The sequence below is a fragment of the Loxodonta africana genome, chromosome 13, assembly GCF_030014295.1.
Source record: "Loxodonta africana isolate mLoxAfr1 chromosome 13, mLoxAfr1.hap2, whole genome shotgun sequence".
In the NCBI taxonomy this organism is placed as follows: domain Eukaryota; kingdom Metazoa; phylum Chordata; class Mammalia; order Proboscidea; family Elephantidae; genus Loxodonta; species Loxodonta africana.
In genome coordinates, this window is record NC_087354.1 from 10,242,937 (window position 1) to 10,262,085 (window position 19,149).

The following is a 19,149-nucleotide window of genomic DNA, read 5'->3' on the forward strand; positions in this document are numbered from 1 at the left end:
TAAAGCCTCCTGGTAATCTAGTTGATGTTGGCCAATTTGTGTTACGAAAAAAAAGATTACTTTGTGCAGCTGCGTCCGTAAACTTCATCCTCATTATCCTTGTGCTGTCGAGAGAAGATAAGGGTACCTGTGAAAGGATAACGTAAAGAAAGGTGGAGTTCGGTCATGCAGAATTAGACATCTAGCCTCAGCAACTCGGAGTCACCTTTTCCTTTTGAGTAACTTATGCTCAAAAATGAGGGGAAAAATTGTTTTTAATAATTTATCACTCTTAAAAAGATGTAAAAAAGATGGTAAGTTAAATATAGATCCTTTGTCTCCAGTTAATTCTAGAATTAGTTGACCCCTGTGAACACTTGTTCAGGCACAGTGTATCCATTTAAAGACCAAGTGGGCCTTTTCCTGCACTGTCACTTAGTCCTTGAATCTGACTCACCCCTTGACGGCTTTCAGACTGAGTAATACAGGGGACCAGTCTGGTTTGCAGACGCGATAGAACTTGGTGAGGTTTGAGCATCATGGCCTTGAGCTTCTCTAGTGCTGCACCAGGACCTGTGGATGTTTCTGGCCGTTGTCCAGACAAGAATATCAGTGTTGGTCCCAAAATTGGCCCAAAGGTAGTTTACCATAATTTAATGTCTTTAATACCAAGGTTTTCTTCATTTCCTATGATAACCAGGGCAAATGAACTATTTCAAAGGCTTTTTTCCTTTAAAAAATTTTAGTGTTTAGGGAGTAATTGTAATTAATTTTACATGGAAGTGGGACCTATTCTTTAAGTCTTTTAAACTCTTCTTAGGGATAGAAGCTAGGAATAAGCTTGTGAAATAGTGTGTACTTTCCTCTCCTCAGAATGTTCCACAACAGCAGCATGAGTTTAATCCAGATATACAAGTTAGTATGTGCCTTCGTCTCTTTATGCAAAGATGCCCATTACTTAAAACCAAACCCGTTTCCGTTGAGTCCGTTCTGACTCATAGTGACCCTATAGGACAGAGTAGAACTGCCCCAAAGGGTTTCCAAGGAGTGGCTGGTGGATTCGAACTACTTACCTTTTGGTTAGCAGCTGAAGTCTCAGCCTCTGCACCACCAGGGCGCCAACCCTTTACTTACGTTACACAAAAGTAAATTACACATGCTTGTAATTATACTACAGAGCAAAAGCAAGTTTAGTTCAGGTTGTGCCTTCCTCCAAAAAAATCAACCATCGTGTGAGTAGTTAAACTCAGCTTCAGTTTCACAATATTTTTTTAGTCTTCTTTAAATATAGATGCTACTAGATGTTATGTTATTTTAAAAGAACTTTTCAGAAATGGGCTGTGTTGTTTTTTAGCTAGCAGATAAGCCTTGTTTGTTTTTTGCTTCATAGGCACACAAAAACATGTTCCACTACCAGTGATCTGTGAATTTCTTTTGTGTAACCAGGACCTGTGACTGTTTGCTAAATGTCTTAGAAAAGGGAATATTATTATGGCTTTGGAGCATTTTCTTTAATATATTAGTAACTTATTTGCCAGGTAGTGTTCTCAGTATACTCACTGTTGGGCACCAGGCACCCTTAGGAAGCAACTGAAGAGACCTCACACAGCACAGAGGTCTGCAGGTCTTCTCACATCTGCTCACAGAGGCCATTCCTGGCCTCCTCTCTAATGTTAACCTGCTTCCCTCTTCCCTCACTAACACTTCTTTGTATCCTCCTTCCCTGCTTTTTTTTCCTTTAGCACTTACCGTTACCTAACTTAACTATATTTTTTCTTGTTTATTGTTTGTCTCCCATACTAGAATGTAAGCTTGATGAGGACAGAGATCTCTCTCTTGTTTTGTTCACTGCTGCATCTGCAGGGCTTAGAGCCTAGTAGATGCTAAGTAAATATTTGTTGAATGAATGAAAGACATCCATTACCCTTGAGGAACTGAACTTAATGGTAGGAGTTAAAGAACCACCTGTGGCCTATTTTTTATCCACACTCATAACTATTATGTGAATACCTTGAAAGCACAATTAACTAAAGAGATGCTGTATATCAGAACTGTTAGGATTCAGAAGGAGCAAAAGGTTTCTGGGATTAATACCATAAAATTGACCTGGTCTAGGAAGGCTGGTGAAGAGAGTATTATAGAACAGAGATGTAAATTACAGAGAAAGCATGGTTGGCTGGGAGGAGTAGAAGGATTCCCAAGCAGAGAGTAATAGAGGAGATGGCTGGGCTGAGTCAGATAGCCTGTGTGCAAATATGTCTTTCTCTGACCAGAGGCTACGGGGAGGAATACTGGGAAGGTGAGGGATGTCTGGTAGAGGAGAACCAGTTTTGTGGATAATCAAGAATAAGGAGATTTAATCTGTTATGCAGGTTTCTGGGACCCACAGCAGATTATCAAGGGAACAGAGTGATTGGTCAAAAATTACATCTTTAGAGGAGAATTCTTAAGTGTTGTGGACTGGTAGAATGTAGGGAAGCCCACGGAGGTACCCCGAGGTGAGTACAACTTAGGGATGTGGCTGTGGTAGTGCAGAGAAGTGGGACAGATACGAACAGTGTTCTAGAGAAAAGTGCAACCATGCTTATCAACTAAATACGGTACCCTGAAGAACAGGAAGGGATGAGGACTTTTTTGAAGGCAGATGTAAGTAGTTCTGCTGCTAGGTGTGCTTTAGGAAGGAAGCGTCAAGCAGATTAGGACTGGGAATATAGATAACCATCTTCTGATTGTTGTAAGTGGGACCTTCACAGAAAGCTCCCCTGTAGACATGGAGAAAATTGAGGTATTAAGTAATTTCAGAAAGCTTTTTTTTTTTTTTGGTCAAAGCTAATAGTAATTGCTAATACTTGTCCCCTTTGCTGTATATTTTAATTTAGTAAGACAGGAAACATTTATTCTATAGAAGACTTTTGAACTAAATTTTAAACAGCAAGCTGACACATACTGGTCAACAGAATTTTTGTCAACCCACCCCAGACACCACTAATTTGACAGAAACTAACAATTAACTAAACTTTGCTTGCCTGCTTGCTTGCTCACTGTTGAAAGTGTTATTCTGGCTTAATACTTTACCTTCTAAATGTGATTTAATCTTTGAGTAAGATCATCTACTTTTCTCTGCCTGCATATGTCTTAAATTTCTTTTTTGCTCACTGAAGAGTGTTAATATCCACCCACAGTCCAGCCCAGGGCCCTGTAAGCATAGAGCTCCATCCTTGGTTCCATCCCGCAGCAGCTGAGAATAACCACCACCATATTTCTGTGTGTGGAGGAAGGCCAGGCATGCATTAAGATCACTAACCCTTAAACCACAGCCAGAGGTACTGTCCCCTGGTTACGGATGAGCGAACAGCGCCTCGGGCAGATAAGTTGACTTCACACAAATTACTTAACCAGAAAAGGGCAGGGAAGGATTTCAATTCTGATTTGTATCATTCAAAAGCCTGTGTTTTTTCTCCTACAGGGCACAGTCTCAAGACATTTTACTTAAACACAGTTTTTAAATGTACCTCTTTTTACCATATATTTGGGGTTTCTTGCTAAGGTTTTTTTTTTTTTTTTTTTTTTTGTAAATGTGTTTTGTCTATTAGGTTTAGATTTTTTAATCCACGAGGTATGAACATTAAATGTCATGCCTTATATTAAACCTTCCACATTACTGGTATTGAATCATTATATTACTCCAAAAATAAAACTTTTTTTGTTTACTTTAGGAATTATGTTACTTGCTTTTTGTATGCTTCTTTAGCTTTCATGTTTCATTTATTTGAATAAAATTGCTTTCCTATAAAAATTCAACTTGCAAACACTTACTGAATTCTTCCCATGTGCTAGCTAAAGATGAAACAGTATCTTGGGGTACAATGATGACTATAGACAACTGGCCTCAAGGGGTTCTTTCACATTCTAGATCAGCAGAAGAACATATAAGTAAGTCTATAAATCACTATCCACGCGTGACACTCCCAGAGATCAGGCCTTGTTGTACATTTCATTTAAGTGTGTTAAAATCAAACTCTAAATGTAGAATTTTTCCTAGGTATGCCTTGCAATAGCTCATTATTCCCAGCCAACAGACCTCCAGCTACTCTTTGCATTTGAATATGTTGGGAAAAAATACCACAATTCAGGTAAATATGAAACTATTAAGTATTGTGACTAACTGTACATTGTGTAAATTTTCTTGTTTATCAGAAACCTCCAAGTACATGAGCTTTAATGATTGTAGACTTGTTAGCTTCACGGCTGTTAGAGAAGCAGGCACTATATGCCAAAAGAACCAACATTAGTCAAGTTATTTTTTGAAAAGTGACAAGAGAGAACCTGTAAGTAGCTATAAACATGAGCTTATAAGGGTCATGTCAAATATTTTACCCAGAGTCACTTTGGCTTGTATTTTATGATGAAGGAAAATAGATTTTTCCCCCCTATTAATTGGTAGCTTGAGTTAAAGTAACCTTTTAAGAAAACTGTCAGAATACCTTTTAAAAGACAGTTGAAAAGCATAATCTTCCCTGGCAAGATGTGATTTGTGCAAAAGTTGAAGTGGTTAAAAACTTTCAAGATCATCACAGTATTGATTTTGTATTTCTGAGTAAGTTTCGTGAAAGGAAGATGAGCATTTGTCCAAAGCGCAGGTATAATTCTAGGTAGTTTTGTAAAAGTAAAATTATCCGTGTATCTTTGTCAGCCATGACACCACCAGGAAAAATTCCAGGTGATCATGTACTTCTGTACATTCTGTTTAAATACAATTTTAATAAATCAGTTTAATTTCAGTAAATCGTTTTTTAAACTCTCATAAAAGGATAGAGAAAAAAGGCATGCCTTTGGGTTTGTGACCACACACTGACTTATCTGTGGTGGCCTGTGTTCTCCCATTCTTTAAGGAAGAAAAATAAATCAGCTGAGTATTTACAGTGAAAGACCCACTCACCTTAGCATGGCCTGGATGGGGGTCTTAGAAAAAAATATTAATTTTCTTGAATTTTTGTACTTTGTTCCCTCAAGACATGTGATGGTAATTTAAATAACCTACATAATAGAAGCATATTCCAGGATCACTGTATTGTAAATATATGAAAATGTAGTAACAATACACAGTTATCTGAAGATGCATATGGTATAAGTGCTTTTTCATAACTCTAGAACACTGTAGAGATGATTTATGAAAATGATGCCTTGGTGAACAGCTTTTTCATACCATATTTCTAGAAATTAGAAAACAAAGGTATTTGTAACTTAATTTTTCTTCTCAAGATGTACACTAATTGTAACTTAGGCTTGAACAAAGCAGTTTTTAAAGTTTGTTTCTTAATATAAAGAACACTTATTGTCCTAAAAATAGTTAGTTTTGTGGATCTTGTACTATTAGCCAGGCGAATATTCCTTTGGACCATTACCAAGTTCCTGAACTGTGATCATCAAGGTCGCCTGCAGCAACATTCTCACCTAAAGCTGCGAGAGAGTAACTGAAAGGAAAGTTTCAAGAGATACGAGTTATAGGAGAGTGTCTTTGATTCCCGCTTAAATTTTCTTATAATACAAACCAGTCCTTAATGCTACTTCTTTTCTCATAAAAAGAGATTCAGTCCAGTGTACAAATCCATGACTTCTGCAGCAATGCCATGGCTTGGCCTCAGCAAATATAGTCAACTTTGTTGCACAATTGGTAACCTGATGCCTGGCTAAATTACTTTTCTTTTCCCACATTTTTCTTCATTCATTCCTTGTGGCATCTCTGGGTTAATACTTTAAACAGCTTATTCAACCGGTAGCTCTTCTAATCAGTTCCTCTATTTCTTCTTGTTGGTAAAATTTGGTGATTAATACTTAACAACGTCAGGAACGCTCCTTCGTATTGAATCCTTCAGACTCCTCCCCCTTTGACAAATTCATCATAAACGTAACACTTGGCCAAAGTTTTGTTACGATTCCTCATAGGGCGACATCCTTTAATACCCTTCCACGCTGTTGGAGAAGCATAAAGTGCATCTTTAAGATCAAAAGACGCCTGAAATTTCCACACACTGCAGTCAGAAATCTTTAATTTGAGAGAGAAAGATGCCCAATTATCCACTCTTGAACTTCTGGATGACACCTTCATTCATTGGCTGGATTAAAGAAGTCCTTTTTGCAGGCAGGTAGGTGACAAAGCTGTTTCCACAAATAAGATCTGAAGCCGGAGGATGTCCTCAGCAATTACCTGAGAAAACAATTCTTTAGCTGGCCTTAGGTGCTCTGAAGTTTTCCTTCCTGTCCGGCATCATAGGAGTAAACTCTCTGGGAAACTCAGCAGTCATCCAGATACTTCTCTGAGGCTCCTTAAGTCCTGGACACCATACAGCCACAAGGCTTTAGAGCATTTCCATACACAGACTGCAGGAGGCGCTAGCACAACAGGGATTCTTTTTGGTCTTTTTAACTTGAAAGAAATGATGAGGACTGTTTTCACAGTCAGAACTAAAGACTTGAAGATCTGATAACATTATCTGCAGCCTCAGTGTTACCACCTCGACTCCGTGACAGACACTGTACTCAGGAATGCTGCAGTGTCATCTGAATTTGTCATGTTGCCTCACATTCAGAAAATAAGCATTTTCGATGAAATTTTTTAAATTTTTAATGCTGTCCTTTTTATTAGCATAGGCCCTGGTATTGAATTTTCCTTTAAATGCGTTCTTGAAAACTGCTGACATTACACAATCCATTTGACATGGTTTAGGAATTTTTAAAGTTTGTTGCTTGTCAGTCCTTTTATGATTGTAATTAATCCCTTTGTCTGTCGAATATTGATGCCTAACCAGCCACAGGCATCAGAATCGCCTGAGGAGCTTTTAGAACTACAGCCTCAGGCTCCGGCCTAGACCTGCAAATCAGGGTCCCTAGAGGGGTTCTTTCGCAGATTCCAGTTAAGAACCACTGTGCTGACTGGTCTCTGCTGAACTTCTTAAAGATCACAGTTCTGTTTTTACTTGTTTCACCCTTCATTCTAACTTTTAATTTCTGCAGTACCATCAAAAGGATAGATTTTGTTTGTTGACTACTTCTACTGTCTTTGCTGCTGTTTGAAGCCATGCTACGATATGGATGGGGCTGATAAAGTGGAAACGCTCTAAGAGAACCTCACCCCCGTCTAGGGTTAGAGCTCCACGTGCTGCCGCAGAAGACAGCCTGATCGGGAGGTTTCAGGTCTCATTTCACTTTAGTCAGCTAAGGAGCTGTGTCATAAAGCCTCGGTCGCAGCTGTCACGAGAGCCACATCTCCTGAGATGGCCCTCTGCCAGTCTGTTGCTATGATCCATCACAATGATCCAGGATAGAACAGGCCACAGGTATTGGGCCTTAGGAACTTTCTGAAAGCCATAAAAGTTTTAGGCTCTGTATTGCCAGACTGAGTGTCTATTACGTGTTCCATAATGAGCTGTTACTGAGGAAGACAAAAAACACAACAAAACAAAACCTGTTGCCGTGGAGTTGATTACAGCCCATGGAACCTCAGTGTTGACCGAGCAGAACTTCCCACAGGGTTTTCCTGGCTGTAAGGTCACCTTGCCGTGAGCTGGAATCAACCTGAAGGTCACTAACAACAGCAGTCTTTACTGAAGCAGTTCACCAGGCCTTTCTTCCGTGGAGCACCTGGGTAGGTTTGAACTGCCAAACTTTACATCAGCAGCTGATTGTAATCCAGGAAGATAGAGAATACATAAAAGACCCCTAACCTAGTTGTTGAGAAGTGTGCAGAAAAACCTATAAAATAGCAAAAAATACAAGATCCTGTAGACAGTCTTAACTTTATGTCAGAAAAAATTCTCTTCTTAGATTTGGAGACTGAATTTTACCAGTGGAACAATCTTATAAATGGTAATATGTTCACAGTTTAACTTATTAGAGTCTGTAACTCAAAACACTAAAATATTTATTTTCTTTCCTAGTGATTATTGTCTTAAAGTGTGTCTAGGACCTCTGGTGTAATGTTGAGTAGTAATAATGAGAGCGGGCATAGTTTCAGTTCCTGGTTGTAACGAAGATGCTTTTGGCTCTGTGTTTCTGATAAATATCCTTTATCAAGTTAGGGAAATTCTCTTTTATTCCTAATTGCCTAAGAGTTTTTTTTTTTTTTTCTTCCTTAATCATAAAAACGTGTTGAACTATATCAGCTGTTTTCCTGCACTTACTGAGCTGACCATATAGGTTTTTCCCCTTTAATTTGGTCATATGAGGAATTAGTTAGATTTTCTAATGTTGAATTTTCTCATACTGGATGGTATTCTGTGATTTTGGGGGCTTTTTTTTTTTCTTTGGTGCTCCGGAACAATGTCTATAAAGTGAGAATTGCCTAGAAATCCCATGAAGATTTACATTCTGAACAGATCCTAACCCCAAGTCCCCTCAGCACACTTTCCCATTGTTAAGTTGCTCCTGAGAAGGGGCTGAAGTGGGTGGAATGGAGCTGGGATATGTGCCTAGAACTAGCATTTTAATTGTTAGCAAGCTCTGTTAAAATTGGAATCCCTGGATGATTCTGATGCCACTTGAGAGATAAAATTCAGAATTCCTACCAGGGCATGGAAGACCATTCCTAATCTAGAGTAGCACTGTCCGAGAGGACTTTCTGCAGTGATGGAAATGTTCTCTAATATGTCCTGTCCAATATAGGAGCCAGTAGCCACGTGAGCTCTTGAGCTCTTGAAACGTGGCTAGTGCAAGTTTCCAATATATTTCCGTTTAAATTTAAATAGACCCATGTAGCTAGTGGTTGTTCTGTTGGGCAGTACAGATTTAGAGTGTAGGCCCTGCCCATCTAACTTTTCACCGTCTCGTCCACCGTCCCGTGATTCGTAACATACTAGCTATAGTTCATTATTCGATGTTTCATAACGGTGCTATGTTTGTAATGCTCTTCTTCGCCCAGCATGCCTGCCTCCTTCTCACCAGCCACCTGGCAAGTTGTGACTCACCTCTTAGGACTCTGTTGAGATGAGGTCAGGCTGTGAAGCCTCCCCTGCCCCAGCACTCCTCTCCAGTGAGTTAGGGCTCTTCTCTCCTGTGCTGTCATTGCACTCACACGTCCAGCCTTGTTACTGCACGTGCACTCTGGTTGCTGAGCTTACTCCCGCTGTCTTGTGAATATATTAAAGTGAGAGGTCAAATCTTATTTGTCTCTTTATTCTCAGGCCTTAGCACATGGTGGATTCTCCAGAAACACCTTTCTTCACCAACAGTTAATAAATAGTCTATAGGAATGGATATGGCACATTCATGGGTTCGTAAAGGGTTTTGTGTGGCCACAGGGGAGAATGGGAATTGGGAAAGAATGAGAAATGAAGGTCAGATCCGTTATGTGAGGGATTCTTAAAGCCAAGGGGAGCAAGCCATTTAGGCTTGCTTGATTCAGTTGCAAAATGAGCATGATTTAAGGCAAGGGAATAGCATCCTGAAAGCATCTCTTTAGGGAAGCGTGTCACGACGCAGCCTGGTTTGAGCACAGTGGAACGGCATGTCGGGATGTCAGCTAGGAGACTTGCCACTGTTGCAGCACACAGCAGACACTGGGCCAGAAGCGTTGTGCCATCTGTCAGGGGAGATTTGGCTGGCCTGTTAGGACCTCTGCAGGTCTCCCAAAGCCATGCGTGTGGTCATAGAAGATAGCACCACTCCTCTCTTTAGAGAAGGCTCCTTGCTAAGGACATTTAAGTCTTCATTCTCCTTGCTGAAATCTTTGTTGGGGACCAGCACTGTAGTGGAGAACAAGGAACCTCTGTGAGTTTTCAGAGGAAAATTGAGTAGGTAGAGGAAACAACACGTTTTATAATGAGCTGATAGAAAAGGGTCAAAAAAATCAGTATTAGAAAAATGAAAGGTTTGTTGAGCTTGAGATAGTGTTTGAGAACAGAGATGATGCATTCATTTTTCTAGGCAAAAAGTGCGGAGAAAGTGAGCAGATGGCTGGGGCTTACACAGTTTAGGGCAGTAGAATGAGGAGGGGTCAGGAATGGTGTCCACAGAGCAGTACTGTCGGAAGACAGCTGAAAGTTAAGAAGAAAAATGGAGAGGAGATACAGCAGCAGGCATTACTCATCATTTGGGAAGTTGGCCAGTAGAAGGAAGGAGGAAAACATATAATAGACGGAGTGGTCCAGCATGATCAAACGGAAGTCTTTCCAAAATTGAGTCAACCTGTCCGTGATTGAAGGCACAGAAGATAGAACAGAAAAGGGGAAGGTGCGTAGGAATTGGGAAAGAGCTAGACAGAGACTGCCCAGCCCAGGTGCCGTCGAGTCAATTCCGACTCATAGCGACCCTATAGGATAGAGTAGAACTGCCCCATAGTTTCTAAGGAGCGCCTGGCGGATTTGAACTGCCAACCCTTTGGTTAGCAGCCGTAGCACTTAACCACTACGCCACCAGGGTTTCCGAGACAAAGATTAAATGAATTCTTTTTAGAAAGAAGAAGGGTTACGTCTTTCTCAAGCTTGCTGGAAAAGTTAAGATTCTTGGAGAGACTTGAAGGATGAAGGGAGGAGGAAGTACCAGAGTCACAAGAGTGTGTGTGTGACAGAGAATGATGTATGCACATGCAACTGTTAAAATTAATAACTTTGCTCTTTCCTGTAGTCAGCAGTATAAATGGGATGTCCTCAGGAGCTGGAGGGGCAGCAGGCGGTGGGGCTGCCAGCGGCAGCAGCCAAAAAACTCCACTGTTCGAAAGCTACTCCGATTGGGACAGAGAAATCAAGAGGACGGGTGCTTCCAGCTGGAGAGTGTGTTCCGTTAATGAGGGTTACATGATAGCCACTTGGTGAGTCCAGGTTGAGCAGTTACTATTTATAAGTGGAAGATACTTCTCTGTGAATAATAGACTGCTGTCAGTGATAACTTTCAGGTTATGGTTAACAGAATATTTGTTTTTAATCAGAATGTAGTGTTTTAATAAATATTTTAAATATACTCACAGTATATCAATATCCATTGAAAGAAATTGATAGTAATTCCTTACGATCACCAGTAGTCTAGTCAGTGTTAATTTACATTTATGGCATGTGAGTGTCTTTTACAATTGGTTTGTTCAGATCAGGATCCAAACAGGGTCCTCATGTTGAATATGCTTCTTACGTCTCTTCAGCCTTTCAGTGTGTAACCGTCTCCGCTCACCCATCTTTTGACCAACCATTCATTTGTTGACAAAAACCAGGTCATTTGTTCTATATAATTTCCCTCATTTTAGATATTGCCTGTTTTGTCCTGTGGTGTCCTTTAGCATGTTCCTCTGGGTCCTTTATTTCCTGTAAAATTTTATCTAAATCTAAAGGCTTAATGGGATTCAGGCTCAGTGTTTCAGGCAAAAAATGCTTCCTGAGTGGGGCCTCCTGCGAATCACCTGGGAATCTCCCCTGGGCAGCTCTGTGATGCCGATTGACCAACAGGCTCAAAACTCCCCATTTGTGTACAGATAATGCTCATCGTTTGTGGTAGTTACGGGAACACTGAATTAGCAAATACTGAGCCATTGCTTCTAGGAGAAATAGAGGGTTAGGTTCTTGTGAGCCTTTGGTCACATTTTCATCTACCAATCAATGCAGAACTGTTCTATGTGTGTTTCTCTTTAAAGACACTTTATTTAGTATATATTGTTTCATTAACGTTGAACTCACAGCTGACAGCATTGTAATTCGTGCCTGGACGAAGCTTGTTGGCATGCATATTTTCTCCTTAAGGCACATCACAGCCTTCTTGTGCGTAGTAGGAACACAGTGGGAACACTAGACAGCACTTCCTGGGGCCATTTTAAATAGCTAAATCACCAACAAAATGCAAAAACATGGCACTAAGTAGACCCACAAAGAGAACACTAGTTTACAGTATGAGAGCTGAAACTAGAAGGCTAGACGTCACCTGGTTCCACCTCAGCTGGCAGTGTGTACGTTGGGCGACTCAAGTTTTTGCCACTCTCAGCGTGTCTACGACTGCCTGCAGAACTGCTGCGAGGATTGCTGCGGGGTTACAGGTAGATTGTAGCAAGTGGGCATATTTGCAGGTACGGAATCCACAAACAGTGAGGATTGTCTGAAGTGATTTTAGCTGCCAAACGTGATCTTCATTACGGAGGGAGGATTATTGCCAAGATCAATTATTAAGGATTGCTATTGATCACGTATGAATTCTGTTCATTCTTTCTGCTTTATGTCAAGGTTTTCTCTTTTCCACCCTGTGGCACCCTGAAATACAGTTCGAAAAAGAAAGACTGTGTACATAATTGTCTAGTCAGTGTCCTGGAGTCTGACCGCTCCTTTGGCACTGGGGCATTGTAGAAGAGGGAGGTAATGTGAAGAAGGAAACTAAGGCTTCTTGGTAGATTTGTGGGGATTTTGTTTACTTTGTTTCTTTGGCCTGGCATCTCTTTACTCAAGAAAACAAAGGGAGGTTATATTTTTCAGAAATTGCATACATGTTTGACTAACAGTCATTCTGAAAAAAATTTCAGGTATCTCATTTGAATTTTTTTCTCTGCTACCAATTTAAATTTTGTGATTACTGACCACATGGCGCGTGTGTTGAGCAGAGGTGTCTGGGTTACTCAGTGGGGTACACGTTAGGTAGGGATGGATGTGTTTAATCGTGTGTGGGTCTACAGAGCACACGCAGCCTGCCTGAAGCACAGGATTCTCATGTTAAGATCTGTTTTTTTTTTTCCTTCCAGCCTTCCAGAATACTTTGTAGTGCCAAGTTCTTTAGCAGATCAAGATCTAAAGATCTTTTCCCATTCTTTTGTTGGAAGAAGGATGCCAGTAAGTGATTTCTCGTGTATATGTTATTTTTTTTTTTTTTTGATGTATCTGTTTTTTAACCAGTTAAGTCAGTATTATGCTTCTCTCCTAGCTGTGGTGTTGGAGTCACAGCAACGGTAGTGCTCTTGTGAGAATGGCCCTCATAAAGGATGTATTACAGCAGAGAAAAATTGATCAGAGGTAATCAACAAGTGCCGTTGTTACTTTAGAAATTCGTATTTGTGATAATTAAGTTAAATACTGTAAACTCCCTAGGAATCCCTGGGCAGCACACACAATTAAGCACTTGACTGCTAATTGAAAAGCTGGCAGTTCAAACCCACCCAGAGGGACCTTGAAAGAAAGGCCTGGCGATCTGTTTCCAAAAGGGCCCAGCTTTGAAAACTCCCTACTAACTGAAAATAATTGCCAGATCATGTAGTCTTGTTAATTAGTTAATACCGTGTATTTTGTATAAAAAAACCTGTTGCCGTTGAGTTGACTCCAACTCATAGCAACCCTACAGACCTGCCAGCCTTCTGGTTAGCAGCCAGCTGGTCACTGCTGTGCCACCGGGGCTCCCTATTCTATATGAGAATTGCTATACTGGAAACAGCTTTTAGTATATTAAACCTAGCTGACGTTTAAGTTATACTAAATACAATTATTTGGTTTATAAGAAACCTCAGGGTCTCAGAGTGCTGACCTCTTGGCATAATGACCATCACTTGCAGTGCATTGATTTCCAGCTGAGAGCCTTCAGGATAATCCAGACTTTTCTTGTAATTCAGTGTGTCTTATTTAAGTATAAGAAGTCATAGTAGCTCAGAGAGTCATTTTAATTAGCCACTACAGAAAAATTTGGCATCACCTGCCAAAGTCACCAATAACCTCCATGTCACTGAAGGTAGTGGGCGTTTCTCAGTCTTCTCATAGCAGCGGCCAGCACCTTAAAGCCCCCTGGGCCCTTGGCTTCTGCTCCTGAAGCTCTCTTCCTTGCTGGCACTCTGCCTTCCACAGGTCCATCAACTTCTATCCAGCCACTTCCTCCTCTTACCCTGTGTGCCCTTCTGAAGAAGTTCAGGAAGGCTATGGCTTTAGTGACCATCTGCTTGCCACTGATCATCAACTTTATACCTCAGATCCAATTTGATGGCCTCCACGTGTGAACTCATTATGTCCAAAACCACACTCAAGGATATGGCCTCTACACCCTTCCCAGCTTGCCCTTCCTCCCCTCCCCTTGCTTCAGTCACTGTTCTCAGACATCAAGGAGCCAGCCTTGATGTCTTTCTCTTTCGCTTCCCCTCTCCATACTCAATCCGACATTACATTTTGTCACCTCACCCTCACGTTTTAGAAATCTAACAAAGCCATCTGCTTCCGCCACAGCTCCACCTCTCCCAACAAGCCATCATTCCTTTCGTCCGTGTCTCATCTAGTACTGTGTCCTGCCCCCTCATCCTGGGCTCCAGCCACCTGACTTTTCCTCTTCTCTTTCATCTCCTGACGTCTGCCTGTGCTGTTCCCTTCTGGGTTGCCTTCTTCGTGCTCATCCATGACCCCCTCCACCCCATCCACTTGGCACTCACTCCCTCTTTATATCTTAGCTCAGACAGCACTTCCCTAAGACAATCCTTCCCTCCCAAATTAGATGAGGCCGCACAGTTGTACATTCTCTATAGCGCTCTGATTTTTCTTCATAGCAGTCTTTACAGTTTTAGCTACATATGTACGCTGTAGTTTGAATGTACCTGACTTTCTTACTAGGCTATAATTCTGTGAGGTAAGGGTACTATATCTGTTCTGTACACCATTGTGTATTCAGCCTCCAAGAAGTACCTACGATATTGAACATTTGTTGCATTAATGAGGAACAAATAAGCAGATTTTCGAAAACAGCTCAGAGAGCCTCAGATTGCGGTATGTCACAGTTATTGGTATAGCCACGTATTAGGTTTTTTCCACAGCGCCATAACTAAGACAGCCAAGTGAGCCCTAAATGACGCTTCAGTTTTCTGGAAAGGAGGGTGACTGCAGTTAGCGCACGTCCCCATTCTCTGGTGGGTTTTGATTTTGCCTTAATCACATTGGAAGTTAACTGTCCAGCCTGTCGTGCTCTGAGCCTTCTTTCCACCAACATGGGCTCATTAAGTACTCAGGGAGGAGTTTCGCTGTTAAAGGGAAGATTGCAACACTGTGGGATGAGATTTAGTTGTAAAATTTTATCGCCAGTGGCAGTTGTTAATTGTTCGATTCGTTCGGTTAACAATTATTTTAATGCCTTTTGTTTTTTCAGCAATCCTGTTCTTCACACTTAGGGCAGATTCTCTTTGTTGTTCAGCCTCATCTTCAACCCCTTTTTTCTCCCTTGCATGTCATCTAGCCCCATGGCCGCTGTTCGGTTTCTCAAACGGTCAAGCCTGTTTTTCACCACAGGGCCTTTGTATTACTGTCCCTCTGCCTAAAGCCCCTCCCCTTCTTCCCCCCGCCCCCATCTCTGCGTGTCTCCGAATCATGTCAGCTTCAGCGTCAATATTATCTTCTCAGAGGAGCCATTTCTGGCCACTTGACCTAAAATAGCCCTGTAGTCATGAGATTACATCACCCGTGGCATTCACCACACGTGCCCTGTTACTTCCTTGTTATTGTTTACCCCAGTGGCAGGAACGTCAGCTTATGAAGGCAGAGGCCTTGCCTGCCTTGCACATCTCTCTGCCCAGCTTTTAAAGCAGAGCCTGGCTCATAATAGGTGCTCAGTAAGTAGATGCTGAATAAATGAATGGATAGTGACTGAAGGGTTTTGTCTTTATTAGGATCTGTAATGCAATAACTAAAAGCCATCCACAGAGAAGTGATGTTCACAAATCGGATTTGGATAAAACCTTGCCCAATATCCAAGACGTGCAGGCGGCATTTGTAAAGCTTAAGCATCTGTGTGTTAATGGTAATTTCATCATTGTTTATATATGTACACGTAAGTGAACAGCAGTTACAGAATTGTACGAGACAGGAAAGATGATGTACCTTAGAAATGTAGAAATGGATGTATTTAGGGAGAGGCTCATTGAAATATTTGTACAGGTTATATTTCATTGTGCAAGAATGTCAGAACCTCTTAGGAAATAAAGTTTAACTGCATTTTGTTGGGGGAAAATGAACCAATTAAATCACCCTCAAATCATGAAAGGTATAATGGAATACTTTTTTATAAAATCATTTCCTAAGTAGAACAGCATATTACCTTGTAGATAAACTTATTAAGATTTTAATGCATAGAGTTATTTTGAGCAATGTGACTTGACATGGATATTGAATAGAGCCGTGTTGTGTAATTTCTGCGACGTCAGAGTTGTGATACATCTGTTAGAGCAAACCCTTGCCAGGTCCCTTTGATGTGCCCTGGAGGGACAGGCCACACAGAAGCATATTTAGTGTAAAGTATGTTCTCCTGGAATTGCGTGCAGGGAGATCCCTGGGCTACCTGGGGGTCAGGAGAGCCAGTCTGGAATGAGGAGTGGGAGTTTGCCCAGAAGGGGAGCTCTCCGAACAGCAGAAGGTGGGGCGGGTTTAGAAGAACACAGCGACATGAATGATGGCCAGAAGTCCGATAAGTTGAGTGTAACTGAAGCCTGGGCTCTGTAAGGTGAGAGGCAACTGGAGGTGGGTCAGGGCATGACTGTAGGGCAGCACAGGCCATGCCAGGAAGGTGCCTTCTCAGTCCTGCAGGGGCACCATCAGTGCCCTGTCAGTCGTTCTGCACTGACTGAAGGGAAGAGGGCAAGGCAGGGCCAGGCTTGCAGAAAGGAAGTCTGTGGGGTAGGGGCCTCTGGCAGTGTTTGCAGAGTACGGAGGGCCAGAAGGAGGGCAGGGCCTGACAGGGATGACCAGGAAGCCAGGAGTCGCTAACTCTTAGGAGGTCAGTTGTTAGGACTATCCAGGATTTCCCTGAGAGAGCCAAAAGAGAAGATGGAGACCCGAAGGAATGCTTTGTTTTGCTTTTTTGTATTTGCTCTGTTATCAAAGTGAAAATGCATGATATTTCCTTAAAGCCAACTTTTAAAAATTAAAAACTGTCATGTGTCTCTTAACTGTGGTATAGATCATGCACTGTTAAGCTTAAAATGCCTAAAGCACTGCGTGCGTGTGTATATATCATATTACAGAGCCTTTTGAAGAAACTGAAGAGAAATGGTTATCTTCTCTGGAAAGTACTCGATGGTTAGAGTACATAAGGTTCGTACAACCTCTTTCCTTTTTCTTTCAAATTAATTATAGACTCATAGGAAGTTGCAGAAATAGTACAGAGGTCCCATGTACCCTTCACTCCTTTTCCCCCAATGGTAGCATCATCTTACATTACTAGAGTACAGTATCACAGCCAGCAAATTGACATTGGTATAATCTACAGGCCTTATTCAGATTTGTCCTGTGTGTGTGTGTAGTTCTGTGAAGTACTGTCACATGTACAGATTTACGTAACCACCCCCACAGTCAAGACACAGGACGCAGTCATCACCACAAGGCTCATTCTTGATGTTCCTCTAGTACCTGGCAAACACTAAACACTTCTCAATAATTTTCCCATTTCAAAAATGTTGTATAAATAACTTTTTATAAAGGATAATGAATTTCCCTGATATAAACATCACAAAATATACTTTGTTAAAGAATGATATAAATACTGAAGAAATCTGTAAGTTATTGAAAATATAAATATGTATAGTGAAAGCTTAGATTTGCTTGATATCAACTACTTTAAAAAAAAAAATTTGTAGTGGAATTTAGTTTTCTTTAAGTATTCTTTTTTCTTTTCTCCAGGACATTCCTTAAACATTCAGCAGAACTAGTGTACATACTTGAAAGAAAACATCTCTCTGTAATCTTACAAGGTAATTAAAATAATTACTGAAAACACTGTGATTAACATACCAGCCAATGTTGGTGATTAATTGTCCACGTTCAAGTCAATTACGCTAATCTTACCTGTTTATTATTTACTGCAGTATTAAATCAGGTGCGCTACAAATTTTACAGGTTATTAGATTAAGACAGTGGCACAAAGATTGCCAGTAGAAGAACAGGAAGAAGTCCAAGTTTCTGCCCCCCCCCCTTTTTTTTTTAACTCTTTCTTCCTGTTTTATGGTAAGGGTGTTCACATCGCTTACTGGATTAATACTGAGTGTTAACTTCAGCAGAGCATCCTTCGTCTCTAATCTTGCTATCTTTTGAATTCACGTGAATTTGTTTTAGCTTAAATACCTCATAGTTACTGCTAGATTGTGACTAAGGAAACAATTCGATATCAAGAAATGAATTGAACTGCACAGCCAATAATGTGAATTTTGTCTAGTATTTGGTAGGAATGAACAGCAGTGTAAAAATCTTCCAGTGAATCAAAGGATAATTGTATATTAGGTAATTTTACAGCTAGTATAAGTAATTACATTAGTATAATTTTTAAACCTACGATAAAGCTTAATAGACCATAAACTACCTGATTTTAGAATATAAGCACTTGCAGAGTACAGGAATACTATGCTGCTTAAGCTTCTGGAATTGCTTTTATCAACTGTCAAACTTAACTGACTAAAACAAGGCAAAGGTATTTAAAACCATGTTTTTTGTAAAGAATAATAATACGCTGTGGAAAGTACTTTGTACCTGCTGTAGTCCGGGCACACGTGTGTTATCTCACTGGCCGTGCAGAGCCCAGCAAGCGGCCTGCTGTCCTCAGCTGGTGCCTCTTCCCGTCCTCTGGGAACGTCTTCACTCACCCTAGATTTCTCCATGCATTTGTCATATGAAAGGCCTCAGCGGGGTTACTGAGCCTGCATTTTACTAATACTTTTTATAGGGTGTCTTTTTTTCAACAGTTTATTAGGGTGTAATTTACAAAATATGAAATCCACCTATTTTGAGGGCACAATTCAACACTTTTTATTAAGTATACATACTCCAGCTTTAGATAATTTTCATCACCACCGCCCCCCCGCCAAATTCCTTGTATCCCAGCCCCAGGCAACCACTAACCTACTTTCGTTTCTTTACTTTTTTTAAAGTATCTTTTATTGTTGAAAATATACACAGTAAAACATACACCAATTCAATTTCTACATGTGCAATTCAGTGACATTGATTGTATTCCTCAAGTTGTGCAACCATTCTCCTCCTTCTTTTCTGAATTGTTCCTGCCCCATTGACATAAACTCACTGCCCCAAGCTTCCTATCTAACCTAATTAACTGTTGCTGTGGTCATTTTAATCCCATATAGATGGCTCTTCAAAAGAGCACAATGCTCAAGGCAGACATTCTTTACTAATTCAGCTAGACCACTGTTTGGTTTAAAGAAGACTTCAAAGGATGATTTTGGTTTAAGGTTTTGAATTTGGTTTTATG

At 40.8% G+C, this 19,149-nt stretch overlaps 1 protein-coding gene across 4 annotated transcripts in view; it reads left to right on the forward strand.

Moving 5' to 3' along the window:
• The window catches only part of MTMR10 (myotubularin related protein 10), a 75,732-nt gene that overhangs the window by 30,981 nt on the left and 25,602 nt on the right, over window positions 1-19,149 (forward strand). For all 4 annotated transcript variants that reach the window (XR_010323745.1, XM_064296228.1, XM_064296226.1 and 1 more), the window contains exons 6-12: window positions 4,022-4,112; window positions 10,600-10,783; window positions 12,683-12,770; window positions 12,862-12,950; window positions 15,566-15,696; window positions 16,916-16,985; window positions 17,571-17,641. Coding sequence is in view for 3 of the 4 variants with exons in the window: in XM_064296228.1 (XP_064152298.1) it covers window positions 4,022-4,112; window positions 10,600-10,783; window positions 12,683-12,770; window positions 12,862-12,950; window positions 15,566-15,696; window positions 16,916-16,985; window positions 17,571-17,641 (724 nt within the window). In the remaining variant the exon portion in view is untranslated. The remainder of the gene's footprint in view (window positions 1-4,021; window positions 4,113-10,599; window positions 10,784-12,682; window positions 12,771-12,861; window positions 12,951-15,565; window positions 15,697-16,915; window positions 16,986-17,570; window positions 17,642-19,149) is intronic.